Genomic DNA, 23,703 nt, shown 5'->3' with positions numbered 1-23,703 from the left:
CCTACAAATACTTATTCAGAAAAGGGGAACGGTGCTTCTCTGGTCCTGAATATGTTATTTAAAGGTCTTTAAAATCTGTTAAAATGTCCACTTACTGTACATATACAGTAGTGATATTGTATAACCAGCTTCGGTCGGTGCACATGCATATTTAAGTCAATATTACAAGTTTCCTTCAACAATCAACATCCAATAGAACAGACACAAGAGACCAACCGACAGTCCAGAACTGCACCACAATGTGAGATTTCTTATGCATAGTAATAGTACCTACACAAAAGATTTAAATAAAAGTCTTAGAGAGAGAAAGTCACAGAAAACAATTACTATAAAATACAGCAAAGTTTAACATGCAGGAAATTAAAAAAGTGGAAAAAAAAACAAAACAGTATATAGTTGACTTGTATAGTGTTACAAGGTAAACCAACAACATACATTCAACCTACTTGTGCAGAAAAGAATCCCCTGATACATGGAAGCATGAACTATGTTATTAATTTCAGTGGTGGAAAAGCACCATCACTCCGACATTTTGAAACTACAGCTAAATAGAGCAAACAAACAAACAATCATAGAAAAATAATCAACACAGGAGATACATGACCATAGTGCACATTGAGAAAATCTCAACAGGGCTTTGGACTATTTTTGCTAACTTTAAAATTGAGCTTAAGCAAGTTACTATAGTTCTACACTGTCTACTAAAACAGCTTATCTAAAATTTCCAATTCTACTTTATCTACAATTCTATCGTACCAAAAAACTCTACACATGTACTGATGATCTATGCTACAGTTATGAGTATGAAAATGTAAGGCATATATTTGTGTCAAAACAGACTGACAAACATTGATTCCTTAAGTGAAAAGTCATGCATAGATTGCACAAAGTTATTGTATTTCCTCAAGAACTTCATAGAGTATGCGTCTTATATAGAAATGCTGATAACGAACTCACTCTGATCATGACGAAGTCGGAAATGCACTACTACATGGCATTTTGGTAATTCTAAACAGGAAAACGAAGTGAAATTACAGTAAGAAACTGTTACCTTCATGATTAAAAGGGTCAAGTTACATACAAGAAGAATGGTCACAATGCCTATTGTGGCATTCCCTAAAGGTTATTTGTGCCCTAAATAATTAACCTGCTATTCAAAAACATGCTATGACCATAAATCTCTCTCTTTGTTGCTAAAAAAAAAAGGGAAAAAAAAAGAGATAGTTTCCAGGTTTGGTCCTGTTCACCATCTACAGCGCTGACATTATAATATTATAATATAAACACAAAGCTGTGATTTGATATATAAACAAACACACACATACAAACATATCTGCATTTTCCCTAAATAGCATTATACACATTTCCTGACTGCGAATTTTAAGAAGTTGAATTATTAAAAAATTATTTGTCTTTTTATTTTTGATCGTTTTTTTTTTTTTTACTTAATGATTAAACAAACTTGATTTTGAGAAGAATTTCAGTTGAAGTTGAAATTAATTTCTGATGAAAGTTTTTTCTTCCATTTCATTTTTTAAAATCCAACTCAAAAAATCTAACAAGATCTGTAAAACTGCAATAAAGCAGCATGTCTCTCTAATTAATGAGTGATGGAAAAATCTAAGAAATCAAAAATTTCTTCTAAAAACTTCTTAGAGGTTATTGTCAGCAAATTTGAAGATTTTCATTATTTAAAGCTATTTATTATTAAACGTGTTAATATTTGTATACTTGCATGTATTTTATTATTAATTCATTTATTATTTACTATCTTAATTTGATCAAACAAACCTGATTTAATTTCAAGCTGAAATTAATCTCTGATGAAAGTCTGAGCCATCTTTTATTTCATCATTTTCAAATCATATGATATAATTTACAATCAGGCAGTGATACAATCTCAATACAATCTCTTAAAGGGTTAGTTCACCCAAAAATGAAAATTATCCCATAAATTACTCTTACTGTAAACAAATGTTGGTTTTCACGAGACTCACCGGCACATGCGCAGCGCTGATCTCCATACATCATTCCCCCGGAACTGCTTCCAGTGTACAACAGTGAGCGCAAGCTACATTAAAGTGATTATTACGTTTTGAATATGGATATTTTTCTTACAAAAACGCATTGATTCGCTACAGAAGGCCTTTGTTCACCCCCCGGAGCCGTGTGAGACACTTTTTTTTATGGATGGGTGCATTTTATTTAACTGCTTTTGGACTGATGCATGCAACACCCGCTGAGTGCCATGAAACAGCTTGAAAGATCAAAGACCATTTTTAATATAACTCCGACTGGATTCGTCTGAAAGAAGAAAGTCGTATACACCTAGGATGACTTGAGGGTGAGTAATTTATGGGCTTATTTTCATTTTTGGGTGAACTAACCCTTTAATTAATAAGTGATGGACAAACCTAAGAAATCACCAATTAAGAATTAAAAACTAGTTAAAGGTTGTTGTCCGCAAATGTGCAAAGGCTATTTATTATTTTATTTGCCTTGATATTTATTTATATACATTATTTACTTTATTTGACCAAACAAACCTGATTTTCAAGATTTCTTTCGAGAAATTAATTTCTGATGAAAGTCTTTATTTTATTACTTTCAAATTCAGTTCTAATAATCTATAAGATCTGTAAAACTGCAATAAAGTAGCATGTCTCTCTAATTAATGAGTGATGGACAAACCTAATAAATTGTACATTTTTTTCCAAAAAATTCTGTTTTGCTTTGCGGTGGCGCCCCCTAGCGGAAGTATGGGAGTAAAGCAGTCTCCATGCCGGAGAGGAGAGTAAAAACACGCGCGCACAGAAAACAGGTCCTGAGAGATGGCAGAGACCTGGGCGGACAGATACAGTGCATGCTGCTGTGGACTGTACAAATGCATGCATGAGTGGGTGGGCACCCTCCACATAAACAACCCAACAAGAGCTTCTTCCTTTCTTCCATCTTTCCGTCCATGCCCCAGCCCCAGGTCCATATCATGGCCTTCCGGAAGCCACGGCAGCCCCATCCTTGCGCATTTCCCCTGAGCAAGACACCCACAACTATCAGGAAAGAACTTCATCCTCGCCCACGAAGGGCAGGTCCATGCTCCGCATGCCTTCCTCGCTCTCTTGTTTCCTAGGAAACAGACAAATAAACCGGGTTGATTATTAAAGGTTTTTAAGAAGGAATATCATGAATATTTTAAATATTACATGCATAAAATGCTGTTTATCAGGTAGGAAAATACAAGCGGAAAAGCTTGTTATTCTTTAAGCCATCTGAACACCACACCATTCCTTTTAAGTGCAGATCATTCAAAATGGGCATGACCATTATCTCCTACATATAATATAGGTGGAGGAGAGTGAACAGGACATATGTGGAGCGCTAACAGGCTAGCGGAGCTTTACCTGGGGGTACCGAGATTGCGGCAGTATTTCAAACTCCCTGCTCTCCCTTTTCTAGATGGCAGGAGAGATGCGGATACGTGAGAATTCTTAAATCGGAGCGTTTCTATTAAATATTCCTGCAAACATGACTAAAAAAGCCTTAAAGGAATATTTCATTAAATATAACTCAAATATGCTAACGATTACCACAGAAAAGAATCAATGCTTGTCCCTTGTTTATTAAATATCAACAACAACAACAACTATAGGTTAAAGGGATAGTTCACTCAAAAATGAAAATTCTACTCACCCTCATGTCATTCCAAACTTGTATGAATTTCTTTCTTCTGTTGAGCATAAAAGAAGGTATTTTGAAGAATGTTGGTAACCAAACAGTTGACGGTAGACATTGACTTCCATAGTATGAAAAAAAAAATAGTATGGAAGTCAATGGCTACCATCAACTACTTGGTTACCCACATTTTTCAAAATATCTTCTTTTATGTTCTACAGAAGTAAGTCAGTCATACAGGTTTGAAATGACATGAAGGTAAGTAAAAGATGACAGAATTTTCATTTTTGGGTGGATTATCCCTTTAACGAGCTTAGCAAAGCTATTATTGTAAGATACTACTACTTTGCTCATAGCAAAGCATTGCAATGATAGCTTCAACAGGGAGCATAGCTGCAAGGGGGCGCTCATGAGTCATAAAATAATAAAAACGACTCTACAGCTTTGTATATATAATAGGCATGTGAATAATATAATAGGTGTCTGAATTCACAGTATTCATTAGACCAGGGATCTCCAAAGCTAAACTCTGCAGGACACAGGCCCTCCAGGACCGAGTTTGGAGACCCCAGCATTAGACATTATGCAAAAAGTACCCGGAAGACCTACTACTTCCGGTGAGATTCTGAGGTGTGCATCTGATGGTCACTTTACTATCTATCCCATGAGGCCACTAGAGAGGATTTGTGAATGGCAGTGAAGCAACATAACTAATGCTTTAGGTCACATGGCAATGACGATTGTAGTACGTCAGGATTACATTGATACTACACACATTCATACTATACAGAATTGTACTTTTTAAGAAAGTTTCATATTTAAATTGTCTAAAGTATTTTACCTTAGTAGGGTACACGGTTAGTTTGGTAACTGTGAGCTTACTGAAAACACAATAAACATGTTTAATGTGACCATTGTAGTTTTGGCTTCATAATGCGATAGTGTGTTGTGTAAGTTCAAAAACATTCATTTATTAACTGATGGTTAATAACACATAACAGTTCATCTAGAAATGTAGTCTCATCTCAAAAAATAATTTTAACTTTAGAGGTTAAATGACATACATTTTAATGAAGATTTAGTGCATTAAAAATGTACACTACCATTCAATAGGTTGGAGTCGAAAAGAGTCTTTTATGCTCACCAAGGCTGGATTAATTTAATCAAACATACAGTAAAAACAGTGATATTTGTGAGATATTATTACAATTTAATAATAAAAACAAGTTTTCTAGTGTAATATATTTTAAAATGTAATTTATTTGTAATGAAAAAGCAGAATTTTCAGCAGCCATTACTCCAGTCTTCAGTGTCAAATATCAGTTGTGCTGTCAAATATTTTTGAGGAAACTATGAATTCTTTTTATTTATACATTTTTTTTAAGGATTCTTTGACAAACAGTTTAAAAGAACAGCTTTTTTTTTGTTTGTTTTTTAAATGAAAATCTTATGTAACATTATAAATGTCTTGACTGTCACTTTTGATAAATTTAATGCATCCTTGCTGAATAAAAATATTAATAAATGGACAGCCTGCCTGCCAGGCTTCTATTTTAAGTGCATTACTGTAAACACATTTTTCATTCATTTTTAAGCAATTGAGAAACTAGTCAAAATTATTTTCTGTGGAAACGTTGCACAGATATTAAGCTCTATTTTACCTCAAAATACACTGAAGATTTATCCTTATAGTATTACAGTATGACCTAGTGTAGTTAAATAGAATAGTACATCTATACTAGTAGTTCCAATTAAACTGTCAAACAAGCTAGGCAAACCATTTTCAAATTTCTATGACCACCGAATCCACTGCAGAGTTCCAAGTCTAGGTTCAGGAAGTCTGTTCCAGTTATAGCCCATCCTTAATGAGGAAGACTTACGATAGCGTGTGTCCTGGTGCGGCAGGACTCCTGTCTTCCCTGCGGCCCCAATCAAACGGGTTCCCAAAAGAACGCTTGCGCAGCATAGTCCTAACCAAGATCTATAGCAGAGAGCATGCAGCAAGTATAAGTAACTCCAAAAACAGGCTTTGGGCTGTAATCTGTGTGGGTCATTAATCTGTTTATACATTTGATGAGGTTATTAAAATTGAATACATTTTGTGTATTCATAAAAACAAACAGGCCACTAGGGGCTTGCGATCTCACCACAGTGGCCAGGCTGGGGATGTGCTTGACAGAGTTTTCCACCTCCTCCTCTGTCACTTCTATCAGGCTGCAGCAGTTGTCATCCTCAGGGGGGAGGGGCTCAGCGCCGTGCCGCGTCACCCATGGGTGCACCTACAACAACAACAGCAGAACAGAAATCCTGCTTTGATATCATTCATTAACTCAAGACTGTGTCTAGGCAGCTGGAGTGTCCTATATTCACACAGGAAGTGCTTTGAAATCATCTTTTAAGAACAAAGAAGGGTTTCATTTTTGGTCCATTTGAAGTATGGAGGCTGATTATAACATAAGAAAAAATATACTACCAAGTACAAATCATTTGGGGTCAGTAAGATTTTTTCTTGAAAGAATACTTCTATTTAGCAAGGATGCATTAAGTTGATCAAAAGTAAAAGTAAAGATATTTATAATGTTTTCTATTTCTATTTCAAATAAATGCAGTTCTTTTGAATGTCCCATTAATCAACGAATCCTGGGAAAAAAAAGTATCATGGTTAAAATATTTGTTTTCAAAGTTTTTTCATAATTCATAATAAGAAATGTTTCTTGAACACCAAATCAGCAAATTAAATCATTTCTGAAGGATCATGTGACACGGAAGACTGGAGTAACAGCTGCTGAAAATTCAGCTTTGCCATCATAGGAATAAAATACATTTTAAAATAAAAACAAAAAAGTTAAATTACTGTTTATATAAGTGTTTATATTATTACTGTTTATATTAATAATACTGTTTTTTGTGTAAGTATTTTTTAATTAATGCAGCCTTGGTGAGCATAAGACTTTTTTCAAAACAATCAGCCAAATCTTACTGATCCCAACATTTGGAACGGTAGCATGTATGGTTTAAAAAAATTTACAAGTAAAAAAACATCAACCAATAGCGTAATTCTAGGCCAAAACCGTTTATTTTTCTGACCAATCACAGATGAGGGCTAGTATTCAGGAAACATACTGGTGACGTTAATAGCTCGGAAATGACACATATCACCTTTGTTAAACTCGAAGGTGGCGTCACTGGTGAAATAAAAGTCACACTCACCTTGATTTGTGGGATGGTAATTCTGGTTTCAGGATTCTTGTCCAACATTTTAAAAAGAAGGTCCTTTAAGTCATCTGATATGTCCGCGCTGTTAAGTGGGACAAAAATGCTATCAATGTCAGAACTTCGGGATGGGGAAGGTCTTTCAGGCTCAAGAGAAATACTCACTTCTCAGGAAGCTCCACTGGTTGGGTCTTGATCTTCTGATGGAGGCTCAAAATACGCTCATCCATAAACGGACACTGTAAAGAAAGGAAGTAAAGTCAAAGACCACGTCAAAAAGAATTTGTTTTGCTGAATTGTTACTGTTTACAAGACATATTTCATGATATATACAAAGGTCAAAACAGGGCATACCACTCCAAAGATAAAACAGTACAAGGTGACTCCCACCGCCCACACATCCAGAGCCTATTAAAAACATGATGTTAACTTGACTAAATAAAAAATTGACAGCAAGACTGACAGGATATTAGCAACTAGCTTAGAGAATAGAGCTTTTAACCTTTCCAGAGAAGTTCTTGCGGGTCTCTGAGAGGGTCTCTGGGGCGAGAAATGCTGGTGTCCCAACTGTGCTGGTCAGGAGGGCGTCTGCTCCCTCAAACTGGTTACTGACCCCAAAGTCGGCAATTTTAACATGGCCATCTTCTCCCACAAGCAGGTTGGAAGGCTTGACGTCCCGATGAATGATTTTCTGATAATGTACTGTTGAGGATGAAAAGTTTCCATCACTTTTAATCGTTATTTAATGCATTTTGATGACTGCATCTAGTTTCACAATTTGATGTATATTGCAGATAAAAACGTCAAGAACTTTCTTGATCTATTACTATTATCTATCTATTAACAAAACTATTAAAAATGTTTTTGTTAATTGATAGAAATAAAGCTGAAATAAAATTATAAATATTAGATGAAAAACTTCAATGAAAACGAAAATTTAAAATGTTGTATTGGCAACTAACTGAAATAATAGAAGTTTAAGTACCAAAATTACTAACAAAACTAAAACTGAAATAAAACAAATTTAAGCTATATAGAAATATATATATATATATATATATATAAAAGCAAAAACTAATAAAAATGAAATTACTAACAAAACTAAAACTGAAATAAAACAAATTGAAGCTATAGAGAAATATAAAAAAATAAGCAAAAACTAATAAAAATGAAATTACTAACAAAACTAAAACTGAAATAAAACAGATTGAAGCTATATAGAAATATAAAAAAGAAGCAAAAACTAATAAAAATGAAATTACTAACAAAACTAAAACTGAAATAAAACAAATTGAAGCTATATAGAAATATAAAAAAAAGCAAAAACTAATCAAAATGAAATTACTAACAAAACTAAAACTGAAATAAAACAAATTGAAGCTATATAAAAATATACAAAAACAAATAAGCAAAAACTAATAAAAATGAAATTACTAACAAAACTAAAAATGAAATAAAACAAATTGAAGCTATATAGAAAAAATAAAAAATAAAATAAGCAAAAACTAATAAAAATGACAAAATGACTAATGAAATAAAACTAATGAAATGTAAACCGAAAATATATTTAAAGCTAATTCGAATGATTAATAAATACTATAATATTGTATAAATAATACTAAAATAACACTGCTAATTTGGGCAGTTCTTGGACAGAATAAGCAATGGGCTAAGCATGAAAACTAAAATTACATTGAAAATTGAAAATATAAAAATAGAAGCTAATTCAAAATATTAATTAATACTAGAATGGTATATAAATAATACTAAAATAACACTGCTAAGTAGGTGGTTCTTGGCAAGTTTACGATATGCTGACAAGACTTTAGTCTAAACGTTTGGCTCAATGAGACTACAAAGAGCCCAGCCTATGGCATGAGTCCATGAAAATGTAACTTGCCCCTTTATCTGGATGTATTAGCAACAATCATGAGTATTGATCACACTGCTAAGCATTAGCTAAATTCCTGCACTCACAATACTCAATTCCTCTCAGCAAGTCCTGGAAGTAGAAGCGTGCCTGGTCCTCGTCCAGGGGCTTATCAGTAGGAACCTCCATCACTGCTCTGCAAACACATGGGGAACGAGACACAGTTTCTCTAGCAGAGTGACACTAGCACAGCATGGGCTGCCGCTATAATCAGAAATAACATGCTTACTCACCCTCGTTTGACAAGCTCAAATACTGTGAAAGCACACAGGAAACGGTGTTAGGATGCTGTGCATTACCTTCTCTGATTTCACATACATTTAGCACAGAAAAGTAGAGTAAACTGTGCATGTGCAAGTATGTAGCATCTGCCAAGACGATGAGTATCTGGCCAGACTTACCCATGTACAGATGGTCCTCACTTGGATCATCCAGCACCTGCACAAAAAAACCAAAGCGGTTTAGAAAGGGAATGAAACCAGTCAGCATAGACCTTATTTTATGCCATATCTGATTTGATGTAAATGAAAACAAGGGTTTGAGGGATAGAAATTCAGTCCAATCAATATGACAGACTGCATCAATGTCAACGTGCATCAACATTTAATTATCACAACCCAGTTTTGTTGACTTTTTGGTCCACTGGAAATTTGTGGAAAAGCTTTCTTTTAGTGTTTTTATTGGCTAAATAATAACTAGCCAGTACATATCATATCATATACACTGCAAAGAATTATTTTCTTAATCAGAATTTCTGTCTTATTTTCCAGTAAAAATATTTACAATAGCTTTTTTTTCCTGGTATACTTTTTTTAAGCATTAACCACACTAAATATTTTTTTGATTTATGCTTAAACTGTATTTCTATTCCTCACTACCTTATTTTTATTCATGTCAAATTTAATTAGATGCATGTCATTTTTTTCCCAAGTTTAAAATACTTTCCCCATCCCAGTTTAATAAATTTAGTGGACTTGCTGTTCCAGTGGTGGGAATGTTTGGGTAACCTGTTTGAAAATAGTCATTATTTTTAACTCAACTTGGTGGTGCAAAAATTAAACATTTAGGTCTGGAGACACATTTTTTGTGTGTGTACAACAGTGTGTACAACATTTAAGAATCTCTATATCTCTCACAGCCTTATTTTTATTCATGTCAAATTTAATATGAGGTGTGTAATTTTCCCCATCTCAGTTTAATAGGACGACGATAGGAAACCTGTTTGCTAATAGTCATTATTTTTTAAATTCCACTTGGTTGCACTAGTGGTGCATAAATTACACACTAAAGTCTGGAGACACAGGTGCAACAGTGCCACTTTGGCTGCATATTGACAATACAAGCACCCACCTCCACAAGCTTAACCACATTAGGATGATCAAGCTTCTTGAGGATGGCTATCTCCTGGTAAACACGCTCCAGAGGCCCTTTGGGCTGAGGAGGACCCTCAGGGGCCAATTTTGCCCCACGAGGAGGAGGTCTGCCTGTTTAAACCAGCACAAGAGGAAATCATGTGAAAGGTTGAAGTATTGGGCATTCTGCTAGCTGATGAAACTGCGCCCCCAACCTCATACACACATACACACACATACACTCAATCATAAACCCCGCTGAGCGTTCCATCTGCTTTAAAGCAGACACTTACGCGGGAACCCAGCCTGCCTCATCAGTCGTTTCTTGGACAGCACTTTCATGGCCTGTGGAGAGCAGTGAGAATGAGCGAGTGAGAGCAGAAAGCCAGTGCCATTACTGGTGCTGGGCGACATATGCCCCATTCTACAAACAGTACAGAGAGAGGACTACAACTGCCCCCCAAAAAATATATATATATAAAAAAACTAACAATTAATCAGAGGATTGAGCAATTTTAAGTTAAAATTTAATGTAATATTACAGCAACATATTATTATTATTACAGCATGTTCATAATCACTATTATCAGGGATATTCTATTTCAAAAAATTTTCAATTAAATTATTTATCAAATCCCAACAATACAGCATGGCAAAAAAAAAATGAAAAAATAAAAATAATTTCGGTAATCAATATATTAAAAAAAATAATAATATTTTAAGACCATTTTAAGACTGGCTATCATCTATCTATCTATCTTTTTCCTTTTTCATTTTGTTGCCATACTTCTACAACCAGCACTGTGTGAGGTATACAACTGCACAAAAAATTAAGATAAAAATAAGCAATAAATAATTAAAGGAAAGAAATTAAAAAATTAAGTTAATATCCAAATATTACAGCAATATATTGTTACTATTATTATTATACATGTTAATAATGCTAATAATACTACTAATATTACTACTACTACTACTACTACTAATAATAATAATCAATATATGGATATTTACAAATAAAAAATATTTACACACACATATACATATATACTTACAATACAGTAAGAAACAGTTATTTAGTCAACAGTGAGAACAGAGATAAAGTAATATATGATTACTGATAATTTTATTATGAGGCCATGGGCTTGGGCTTGTGCAAGGATACTAAATTTCCCATCATTCTCTGTGGCATGCTTTGCTCTTTATTTTGATGCACTAGTGCTAAAATGCATTTTACTTCAATTAAAATCACATAATAATTATGATGTTCAAACCCGTTATGAGGAACTTCTCAATGGACAGTGTCTATGTGACTATTTTAAGACTGACTGCTTAAGACGACCTCAACTAGGCAATCATAATTTAATGATTACTGATAACACTAGGATGTTAGCTCTTTACTCTTCACACATGAAGTGTGTATATATTTGTGCAAGATCATGAGACTGTGTTGCGTCACTCACATAGTATGTGTTGTCGTCTTCATTGTACGCCAGCTTGACAACTCCATAGGAGCCCTTTATCAGGAAAACAAGGCGTGTCAATCATGACAACTTGTAACTGGATCAAACTGCAACACAAACACACTCAGTAACATGCAAAAACGGTAGGAAACAGGAGGCTAAAGTGGCCAAGCATTTGTGCCGTTTGATTAACTGGAGAACATGTAAACCAAACTAAGCCAGTAGGCAACAGCCGGCGTCATGATGAATGCCATAGACAGGCATAATTCCACTTCTGTTCTGTCTCTATCTCCCTCAAACCTACACACACACACAGGTCCCAACTGGGAGAGCAGACTGCCGTTCCAGCAGGAAATCCAACTCTCAAACACAGAGATGAGAGCAGAACAGGAATCTCCCCATCCAAGCTGACAGTTTTCCATGCCCTCGAATGGAGATGAAGCTCAACAGTGAAAACACTTCACTGCTCCTTTCACTTGCTTCACTGCATTACCCTATATATTGCTTTAGAAAATTCATTATATGCGCTTATCATATTGTACTCTTCTTAGAAAAAGTGTACTGTGGTAATACTATGGTACACATGGTTTACAAAGAACTCCTCGAAGTACTGTGTAACATGGCTTGATGCCATGTCCAAAAAAACATGGTAAAACATTGTACTTTTTGTATGGGTTTAATCCATTCTATTCTATTCATGCAAATTTGATTTATCCCATGGTGTCACATAATTACAATATTCATATAATATGAAATTAATTAGTATTCCAAGTTATTTCAAACTCTATGGTATTACCATGGTACCCTGTAAAAAAAAAAACATTTTTTTTTTACATTTGTAAATAGTTATGTCTTGTATCGCTCTATTTATTATTTTCATATACAGTCATATACATGTAAGTTTAAAAGTTTGAGTTCAGTAAAAAAAAAAATTTGAATATCTTTGTTCAGCAAAGATGCTTGAATTGATCAAAAGTGACAGTAAAGACAGTTATGATGTTACAAAAGATTTATTTCATATAAATATAGCACATTAAACATTGATAATAATAAGAAGGATAAGTTTCCTGAGCACCAAATGAGCATATTAGATTGATTTCTGGACACTGAAGATCAGCTTTGCCATCACAGAAATAAATTATATTTCAAAATATATGAAAATAGAAACCCATTATTTTAAATTACAATAATATTTCACAATTTAACTATTTTTACTGTTTTTTTGGTAAATAAATGCAGCCTTGGTGAGCATAAGAAACTTCTTCCAAAAACGTTTACAAATTTTACCGACCCCAAATATTTCATGTGCATTTATTTATTTATTAGCCAAGATCCAGAAAAAGACAAATGTGGGATAATTTCATGTGGTTAATTTTGTTATGATGACCAACTGTACATCTGTATGCCTCACGTATTTTGTTACTTCACACATTTTTTACTATATGAAATATAGTATGTTTGTTCTGAAATAAGGAAAACAGCTCAAATTAATCTTTCAGCAAAGTGTTAATTCATCCCAGCCTCAGCAGGAAATGATCTATACATAAATAATAAATGAAAAATAAACATACCTTTCCGATCTCATCTTTCAGCTTGTACTGGTTGAGCTGCACGCAGTCCTTTTGAAATAAAGAAACAAATGATGTCAATCAATGACACTGAGGTCTTCTTTAAGGAACTGTATTCACTGAAGGAAGACAACTACTTCAGCCTGTGTGGCCAAAGATCACAGCAAATGCAAACTTGATTCTCTCATCAAGAACGATGCTTGCAACATTCCAGGTTCAAAGAATCAAAAGCATTAGCAGAAGTATTACAAGGGAGTATTTGAGCCAGGGTTATTATAGTTAACTAAAACTAAAATAAATGTTAATTGAAATAAAATATTAAAAAACGTACTTTATTTCAGCTAGTTGAAAGGCATCATTTCTCATTTTCGTTTAGCTTAATTTGAAGAACTAAAATAACTCAAACAAATAAATACAAATGAATAAAAACTATATAGACAAAAACAAAAACTAACAAAAATACACTACAAAATTACTAAAACTTTGAAAACAGAAAATATAAAAAAAATTGATTGAATTCAAAACATTAACAAAAACTATAACAGCATATCAATAATACTAAAATAACACTGACTTGAGCTGAGAAAGGTACACAAGCTAAAGAGCTACGCACATTTCTCGCTGATTTCATGTCCTAATGGAAAAGTAGAAGCATCTACAGGGGAACTTTCTCTTGACAAGCGCCATTAAGAGAAAGGTAATTGCTCCTGTCTGTAACCTTACCTTACATACCCTCTCAAGCTTGCAGACTTGAAGCCATTGCAGAGAATGAAGAAAAGGAAATGTTCTTCTCAAAGACAACATCAGTTCTCACACAAGCAGCTCAAATTATCTCAGACTACAGCATCAGATTGTTTCGTTTTTGGTGGTGCAGTTATATAATCTTACATAATTGTTAGGCACGATGGGAACCATATATTATTTTATAATAATATAAAACATATTTTTAAAAAACTGCAACATTAGAGTTGAGCGCAATTAGAAAAATTAGTTTTTTTTCTGTGACATTCACCTACAAGCCACTTTTACATGCCTACATCATTTAAAATATAGAGATTAATTAATTGACATTAACAATTTAAATATTAAATACATCATAAAAAATATATTTTTAAAATATATTTGCAACATTTTTGAGTTGAGCATAATTACAAACCTTTCTATATTTTATTTCCATGACATTTACAAGGCTTCAGGCCACTTTTACAAGCCTACATCATTTAAAATATAGAGATCACAAATATTTTATAATGTGAGTTTTATATATTATACAATATATTTATTATCTATATTTAATATGTAAATAATAATTCATTGCTATTAATAATTTAGATATTAAATATTATGAGTAATAAAAAATATTTTTTAAATATTTGTAACATTTTAGTTCAGCATAATTATAAAAAATTGTCTCCAGCCTACAAGCCATTTAAAAAAAATATTGTGATCACAAGGAGCAATTTCTAGCCCCATTGCTTTATAATGTTTATTTTATATATTATATTATATAATATGTAATATTTATATTTAGTATGTAATTATGAATTAATTGATATTAATCATTTAGATCATAAATATTATATAAAAAATTTAATTGAGCATCATTCCAAAAAAATTTATATTTTACTTTATTTAAAGATTTAATTGGTTGATATATTTGTAAGGGACTTCCCTACAGTTCTAAACACACTTGACATTAACTCCGGCCACCTACCTGCAGGTCTGTGATGGAGACACGATGAGACTCCACGGTTGGTCTTCGAGGGAGGCGTGGAGATGAGTGAGGGGAGGTGATTGGCGAGTAGGGCAGCGATGGGTAAATATAGCGTCCGTTCAGCCCCGGAGAACCGCAGGGCGACGAAAGCGTCTGCGAGCGTTCCTGTAGCGACAGCTTCCTGTTGGAGAGGCTGAGTCTACCTCTGTGCTCCTGCGGTTCTGGGAAGAGCGCTTCCGGGCGGCCCACCGAGTGGGATAAAAGATCACAGGAGGCCATACGGAAGGGCGGTACCGGACCTGACAACGCCGGCTCCGGCGTTTCCGAGCTGTCCATGTCCTCCACCTCCTCCTCCTCTCCGCCCTCCTGCCCTGAGCCATCACTGGGCTCATACTCCGTCACCACAATCATAGACTCCATCTCGTTGGTACAAGGGCTCAGGCGTGTGGATGGGGAAGGGAGCACAACACAGCTCCGCAGCAGGTCAGGCAGTGGCTGATTGGGTGGCTGTACCGGGTGAATGGGCGGAGCATGGCCCAGAGCGGCAGGGGGATCAGAAGAGGGCCAGGTGGAGACACAGGGAAACATAGTGTGCTTCCCAAACACCTCTCAGTAGCCCCTCCATCAATGCCTTGCCGGAAAAACAGAGTTTGGAAATGTTAGATGTCATTCAGAATGTCAGCGCACATGGTACCCACAGCTTTTGACCAATGAATTTCCTTGACTTTGAATATCATTTAGGAATGGGTGTTATCAGTGTTCGAACTATACTGTGGACTTTGGGGGAGCCCACTTGTTTTTTTTTTTTATAACGGGGGGGTTGCCCATGTCTTATTAAGGGGAGCCGAGCTCCCCCTAGCTCCCCCGTAGTTCGCACCCTGGGTGTTATGATTACTTTACATTCAGGCAGAAAATAAGCACAAATCAAGTTAAAAGGCCCTTTCATTTTTTTTTCTTCAGTTTTTATTTTTCCATGTTCTTTCCTGATATTCCCCACCCAATATTTTATATATCCAATCCCAATCAATCAATCAATTTTACCCAATCCCCAATATTTTATAATGTATATTTTATATGTTATTTTTTTATCATATAATTATTGTACCTATTATATAAATATTTGATATTTATGTAATAATTAGTATTCAGTTGTTTAGTGTCCAATAATAAACTGATGTTAATATTTTAGATATGAACTATTATATAAATATACAAATGTATTTTTTTATATTTGTAACATATTTGAGTTGAGCATAACTAAATTTCTATTTTTTATTCCCATGACTTTCACAAGGCTGCACCATTTGAAAAATTCCTGATATTTATTGTTGTGATATATTCAAGTATTTATGAATTCTAAAACATTTTTTTTGCAGATATTGCCTCCTATATAGAGATCACAAAGAGCAATGTATATGTATATGTATATTTATATATATATATATATATATATATATACATACATATATACATACACACACACATCTATATATCTATATATATACACATTTAGACCACTTAACTTAATGATTGTTATCAGGATGTGAAGAGACTTTCAACCAGAATAACAAAATATGTTTCTGTAGACAATCACCTATTGCACCTTTAAAATACTTCAGTAACGTACGCACATAAACACGGTTAAAACGCTAAGCACTAGAACGACATGACATGCACAAAGCAGTCTGGAGATATATATACATACATACATACATACACACACCTCAATTCAACACACAAAATTAAACCAAATCAAAATCACCATTTCAAAATTCCTTGATATTCTTGGGTTTTCCCTGACGCTAATTCTAGGAAAAAGCCTAATTGGGAACAAACTCTTGACTCAAAAACATTTTTCAGGTCATTGTTATTCAAATTATATTACACTGAAAATAGTTTACCTTTATGGATTAAATGACTGAATACAGCTAATAAGCTTATAAATATAAGATGTTTCAAACGTTATTCAAGTAAAGCCTGCTCGCAAGATTACATATCTCCATTCTGCTCTGAGCCTCTGTTTTTTATGTAGTTTCTTTGGCAAGCAGATTTTCTGAACATTGGAGACTCTCTGTGTGTGTGTGGGAGAGGTGTGGGTCTCGCAGAATGAGAGAAATATAAGCAGGTACAATAAAAAAAGACATTCATTACTCTGAGGGGTTCAGAAAGGAGAACTTGTGTGGGCTGGCCCACCCCCTCCAAGCGTCCTCATTTCTATCGCTCGCATTCACCGAGATCCAAAGCGGCTTGGTTTTTCTTCTCTTTCTCGGTTCGTTCCCTGTCATTTCTTCATCTGCGATCGAATCTCTACTTATGTTTTTGCTGTAATACCATCTCGGGGCCTTGCCTCCATGCGCTCTCCTGTCAAAACACCCACACAGCTGGAAGATGGTGTTCTCTCTCCCTCATTTGAGAACACTGTGGGAAAAAAACACTATTTTTCTCAGCGTTCCTCATCTTTGACCCCTCCCGCATCCATTTCCCATTTATTACGTCCCTGACACTCATTTTCACCTTAAATAAGAACACACTGATGAGGATTCAAGCTTTTCTAGCTAAAAATTTCACTTTTATACTGGAAATAACCTCCATTCTCAAAAATGGATAAAAAATTACATTGAAAGAGAGACTCAAGCCATATTTAGACAGCAGAATATAATAGAAACTTGGTAAACTCTTAATTTAAACCACTTTATAATCATCCAGAAAATTCTACAACCACCTAGCAACATGCTAGAAACCACAGAGAACAACCTTTGTATGGTTAAGCAAGCACCATTCACATATGTATACAATGTAAAAATCCTGTTTATTTTGTTTATTAAACTGTCTCTCACCATCCATCACCTACTAAGAGATTCAGCCAGTAGGACAATGAACGATGGATTTTAGATGACATTAATATGACAACAAGTGACAGCCAAGTGATTGTAACGTCATGCTAGATGATATGTGCAACATACTGTGTTATAAACATTTTTAAAACACAGGTCATCAGTCAGGCAGACAATACAGTTATGATTATTATTAAACTTATAATGACACTTATAAAGAAACTAGATAAGAAGAAATGTTTCTTGAGCACCAAATCAGCATATTAGAATGATTTCTGAATAATCATGTGATACTGAGGACTGAATTATGGTTGCTGAACATTTGACTTTGCCATCACAGGAATAAATTACATTTTAAATGATTAAAAATATTGATATAAAATACAAAACAGTGATTTTAAATTGTAATAATATTTCACAATATTACAGTTTTTATTGTTATTTTTGATCAAATAAATGTAGCCTTGGTAAGCATTCTTTCCAAAACATAAAAAAAAATCTTACCGACCCCAAACTTTTGAATGATAGTGTAGGTAGTTATTAAAGAGCTGATTGTGTTTAAAAGTGCAAATACTGGTAAGAAATAGCCTACTGGTTGAAGTGATTATTGGTCAATCTTTGAAGGTAATCATTCAGTATCATGTCATTGACATCTGATGCCATTACTGTACTACCACAGCACTAATGGTCTACTATTATTAGTACACATTAACTAATAAAGCAGCACACAACAAAATTAATCAGCTATTTCAAGATATCAGAGTAGAAGAGGCAAATTTCATGATGAAATGAGACGTTTTTAAAGGGGACATCGGATGCAAAATTCACTTTTACATGGTGTTTGAACTTAAATGTGTCTTAGCAGTGTGTACACAACCACCCTATAATGATAAAAATCCACCCAGTGCTGTTTGTTTAAATCCCCATCATAAGCACTATCTCAGAGCAAGCCGTTCACAGAATCTTGGCAAAGTGATGTCACTTTGCACAGGCCCCTCCCACGACTGTTGACGGACACTGCCGTTTTAGCATAGGGCGCGGGCCCTGAGTGAGCTGTAAACAGTCCGCCATTGTTTTGACACCGCAGCAGGTGTAGACAAGAATGTCTCCTAAGCGATTCAGGTGTTTTGTTGTTGGATGTAAGAATGAACATAGCAGTCGTCATTTACTCCCCACATCTGAGCTGCTGAAGAAGACGCAGTGAATGCGTTTATGTCTGCGCCAATCATTTTACTCCAGATTGCTTTCTGAACAAGGGATAATTCAAGGTAGGTTTTGCTACAAAGTTCAAACTCAAGGATGGATCAGTACCCACTGTTCGTGATCCAGTCCCACACTTTATATTTCTTATGATTATTTGCAAATCGCCTTTCCTCTTCCACAGCAGAGCTCATTAGTATTTAAAGAGACATGCACCGAAACGGGTCGCTGTGTACAGAGCTGTTTTTGACGAGGTAAAAATGGTGTTGTTTTACACAACCACTGAGGAATTTTAACCAAAGTATGTTGCAGACAGTTCATGAAGACCCTAAAGAATCCTACCAACTTGTGGAAAAGGGGCATTTGATGTCCCCTTTAACGGCAGATCCGATTTTAATCACTGGTCTGTTCCTGGTGTGGACGCCGTTAGTGACTTCCTGTCCTCACATCTCTCAACCTCGATGACAAAGAGACAGCCCAGTTGAGCACAGAGCAGCCAGGCATGTCTGACCCATTTGTCAGCTCAGGTGCTGATGGTGGGATGATGAAAGTGTGCAGAAATTCAGATGGATTGATGTGTCCTTATCCAGTCTGAGCTAGAGGTCTGCACGGGCTTTAAAGTGAAGCCCGAACCCGGCCCGTACCCGAGATCGTCTGACCTGACCCGACCCGACCCGAGCGGCACGGTTCAATTTAGAGCCCGAACCCGACCCGAACCCGAAATCTTTATTTGAATTAATTAATTATATCATTTATTTGAATTAGCGCGCGCGCGAGAGAGAGAGAAAGATGAAAGTTGCGTGTGTGTGAACCTGCGTCTGCGCACCTCTCTCTACAAGCAACGAGGCGTAGTTACTTCAAAAACAGCGATTTTACCCCCTCATTGCAGAGAAATATAACTGTGTGTGCGTGCGTCTATGAAAGCAGCGTAGCCTGCATATAGTTTTAGTTTAGCTATAAACCCGAGCCCGACCCGAACCCGAAGCTATTCATTAAACATTAACCCGAACCCGACCCGAAACCCGAAAGTATTTTGGGACCCATCGGGCTCGGGTCGGGTAGCAGACCTCTAGTCTGAGCGTCAGGCAACTATCTGAAACTCATGCGGCAGGATCACAGGTACCATGCAAGCATCTATGACAACACAAATAAACCCAGAGTATCACATCCTCTTTTCAACAACAGGAAATTCACGGTAGATGCGGACAAGATGTGGCCTGACTGCAATGGTAGGCTGAGCTATTTTAATCTGAGAGCAGTTTCCACATTCTTCTGTGACCTACTTCGATCTTTGATGGATTGCAAACCAAGTGTTTCTCCTTCACGTGCCCAACCTACCAAACACACGTAAACCTAATTTGTTATGGAGACTCAGACTCACAAGCAAATAATCTCTGGACCCCCACAGACCACATTTTTGTGGTAAAAATTCCACAAAGGACAACATCAAATGCATAAAAAGATCCACCGATTCGAGCCCTTACCCAAGATAAACTCCAGCAAGAAACCAATTTTACCCTAGAAACAAAACAGATGCAGCCTTACACTCTTAAAAATAAAGGTGCTTCACGATGTCATAGAAGAACCTTTTTGTCTAAATGGTTCCATAAAGAACCTTAAACATCTGAAGAACCTTTCTGTTTCACAAAAGGTTCTTTGTGGTGAAATAAGGTTCTTCAGATTATAAAAAGGTAAGAAAGAGATGGTTCTTTAAAGAACCTTTGACTGAATGGTTCTTTGTGGAACCAAACATGGTTCTTCTATGGCATCGCTTGAAGAACCTTTTGAAGCACCTTTATTTTTAAGAGTGTACTCCAGATGACTTTCCACTCTCTAGTTGTCTTTATTATGGTGAGATGCACAGGGCATCCACAGGGAAAGGGGTCCACAGAGGACTGACCATATGGGACCATCTGGAGTGTTCAGCATTCTTTGAAACATCAAAAAGAGTTATGCTCTCTCAACACCATCTGCGGTATGCTGTCCATCGCCACAGACAATGATTCTGACTCTTTACTCAGTTTTACAATAATGCCCTGAAATACTTCAAGCAAAATCGAAGAATGAACTGGTGTGACACCATTTCAAAATCAGGCCAAAAATGAAGTTTGTTTGGAGTTCAAAACAGCTTGCTAAAGTAAAATCTCTGGAAAAGTTTGCTTCAAACTACCGTTGCTCCATGGGCGATTACATTTTTGTAATTGGTATCTATGGTTCCGTGAAGACTCTTTAACATCCATGAATCTTTTCCATTCAACAAAAAATTATCTAGATTAGTGGAAAAAAGTTCTTTAGATTATTAATATGTTCTTCACACTAAGAAAAATGTTTTTTAAAGGGGTCATATGATGCGATTTCAATTTTTCCTTTTTGATACCTGCATATCCCTAGTCTCGTCGCTCCGGCCGGACAGGGCATCACAGTATGGTAAGGGGCGTAACATTTCCGTCACACGCTTGAGGCATTCGGCTAATCACAACACACTGGATAGCTGGCCAATCAGAGCACACCTCGCTTTTCAGACCGATGAGCTTTGTAAAAATCGACGTGTTTCAGAAAGGCGGGGCATAGAGGAGAAACAATAATGTACAGTATGTGGAAAATAATGTGTTTTTTTAACCTTAAGCCGCATAAACACATTTCATTACATCAAATACATAAAATAATGTTCTTTTTAGCAACATCATATGACCCCTTTAAGAACTGTTCACTGAAAGATTCTTTCAGTTTCTTCTGGGGCTCAGTTAATTTCTTCTGCTCAGTCCGTTGAGGTCAGACGCGAGTAAAAAGCTGCTTTATTACAAATTGAAGTTGTAATTCTAATTGAAAGTGCCAATGACACTGTTTTATATGTTTTTATGAAAAGATCTTTGCCATGAGTACATTGGGGCCTTCACAATGGAAGTAAGGGGCAAGATATTCAGCAGGCTCTAAAAGCAGAAATGTGCAGCTCACATTTCCATGCCTTAATTAAAACTTCTGAGCACAATTATTATGTATTTGAACTGTTTTTTTATATAAAATTTATCCCAGTGAAAAATGCCTTGTAACATAGACTCCTATTGCAAGTGCATTACCGAAAACACAATTTTTTTGTACAAACTGTGGGACTACTTGAAATCTTATACTAGGTTATATTGAATTTGAAAGCAGTTCAAAAACAAAAAAGTCCGCCACACTTTATTCAAGTCTGTGGATATTTCCCATACCCATGCGTTGGCTGTTAGTTGCATCTGATTATGTTCTATAAACTAAGAAATGAAAAGTAATTACGCCAACCTCAATCATATTTTTGCACTTGAAGCCTGACAAATAAATAACCAATTTTATCCAGTTTACCCACAGCTAGATTTCAAATCATACCCCAATGGCTCATTCCACAGGGAAAAGTCCTCCAGAGACCGTCTTATGCCACTCTCTCCAAACAAGGCAAACTATTTTACACCCAAACACCCAAGCAACATGACAACACAAGTCAGTGGATACAAAATATAATTTGTTAATAATGCAGCACAACTGACATCTAATGCACTTGTATGCATATATGTTCTTTCATTGTAGCCATATGGATTAAATCGTCACACAATAGCTGTCAAAACCTAGACAGCATTTTTGGAAATAAGAACATTTTGCATGTTCCTTTGATGCCCAAAAATACTGTCTAGGCAGGCAGCTCACTAGATGTTGATACACAGCCAGTGATTTTACGGGTTTCACTTTTACTGTCAAACAGACAGGATGAAAACGAATTAAGGATGCTGAATTCTTCGGTAACTGGGTCATTCTACAAAACGGGTGCCATTTTTGTCTCTCAAATACATATGTGTCATTTCCCCCTACTCATGTCTGTCCAACCTCTTGCTATATTAGAACAATATATATATAATATTAAGAATTTTAATAAATATAAATAAAACATAAAAGTCTAATATATACATATATATATTATATATATATATATATATATATATATACATAATTTATTATTAAAATTATCCAAAAAAAATGTGTTACTCATGTTATTAGTTAAAATGATCAACGCTGTTTAGCTGAATATGTATAGTAGCTAAACATTTGAAAATTGAAAAGTTAGTATTTGTTGAAATACAGCATTAAATTCTTCTCCAAATGAGCACTTTATAGTTTCACGACCTTGTAATATCAACTTGAACTAAAAACTGTTGACCGTTTTATCATCAATCCTGTCCCAGCACACATTTACAATTAATTTCACATTTCATTAACACATTGTCTTACTGGATGTTTAGAAATTTTACTTTAAATCACCTTATTAAAACTGAAAATGCGCCTTTTCGTAGAATAACCCAACTTCCCAATAACCAAACTGATCTCATGTGTATATTAGATGTATATGCTTTGATCACTCCTGCTTCACAATTGCCATCATCCAACGCAATTTCCTGAATATTATCTGTAAAAGCTTCACGCAAACACTGACACTGTCTTGAAGAGCTGATTCCGTGTGGAGAACAATTTTAAGGCTGGTTGTTATTTCGCTAAAGCTGGCTAACGCGTCTCTTATGAAACAGATGTTTGGAAAATCCAGCCGAGGATTAATAAAATCATTGTGACCACGTATGTTCACGCATGTCGCTTTAGAGAGGTACAGTGCAAGTCGTTGGTTCAAGTGCTGCGTCCTTACCTCGGCCGTTTGTAAGATCCTGTTTTTGAAGGGTATGTTGTTATGTTAGCTCGCTGGCAGTAATGGTAGCTGTTTATGATATGGTATGATGTGT

General features: G+C 35.4%; 1 protein-coding gene across 3 annotated transcripts; it reads right to left on the bottom strand.

The window, feature by feature from the left end:
- Positions 1-2,369: 2,369 nt before the first annotated feature.
- LOC107675640 (calcium/calmodulin-dependent protein kinase kinase 2) lies at positions 2,370-23,703 on the bottom strand. Of its 3 annotated transcripts, none has more exons than XM_016470051.1 (17): positions 23,610-23,703; positions 14,913-15,543; positions 13,202-13,249; positions 11,631-11,684; positions 10,461-10,512; positions 10,166-10,299; positions 9,217-9,253; positions 9,049-9,070; positions 8,863-8,951; positions 7,388-7,587; positions 7,240-7,293; positions 7,051-7,124; positions 6,883-6,970; positions 5,820-5,951; positions 5,553-5,653; positions 3,402-3,452; positions 2,370-3,126 (listed from the first exon to the last, which is right to left on the bottom strand). In XM_016470051.1, exons 2-17 carry the CDS (start codon positions 15,498-15,500, stop codon positions 3,054-3,056), a joined length of 1,797 nt encoding a protein of 598 aa, XP_016325537.1. In that variant the 5' UTR covers positions 15,501-15,543; positions 23,610-23,703; the 3' UTR covers positions 2,370-3,053. The 3 variants fall into 3 exon arrangements, with proteins under 3 accessions (XP_016325537.1, XP_016325538.1, XP_016325540.1); XM_016470052.1 differs by having other exon boundaries at positions 23,575-23,697; XM_016470054.1 differs by lacking the exon at positions 3,402-3,452.

Source organism: Sinocyclocheilus anshuiensis, unplaced genomic scaffold (genome assembly GCF_001515605.1).
Source record: "Sinocyclocheilus anshuiensis isolate Anshui unplaced genomic scaffold, SAMN03320099.WGS_v1.1 scaffold1880, whole genome shotgun sequence".
Taxonomy (NCBI): Eukaryota; Metazoa; Chordata; class Actinopteri; order Cypriniformes; family Cyprinidae; genus Sinocyclocheilus; species Sinocyclocheilus anshuiensis.
The sequence above is the reverse complement of the archived record's forward strand: the minus strand, read 5'-3'. Positions and strand labels throughout refer to the sequence as shown.

Bases quoted from the DNA above. Each gene is read 5' to 3' on its own strand.
- LOC107675640 (XM_016470051.1), bottom strand. From the start codon at position 15,500: ATGTTTCCCTGTGTCTCCACCTGGCCCTCTTCTGATCCCCCTGCCGCT. The intron at 13,250-14,912 runs GTAGGTGGCCGG...TTATTTCAAAAG, and splicing joins TCTCCATCACAGACCTGCAG to GACTGCGTGCAGCTCAACCA. The intron at 7,588-8,862 runs GTGAGTGCAGGA...CATCCTCAACAG, and splicing joins GCTGAGAGGAATTGAGTATT to TACATTATCAGAAAATCATT.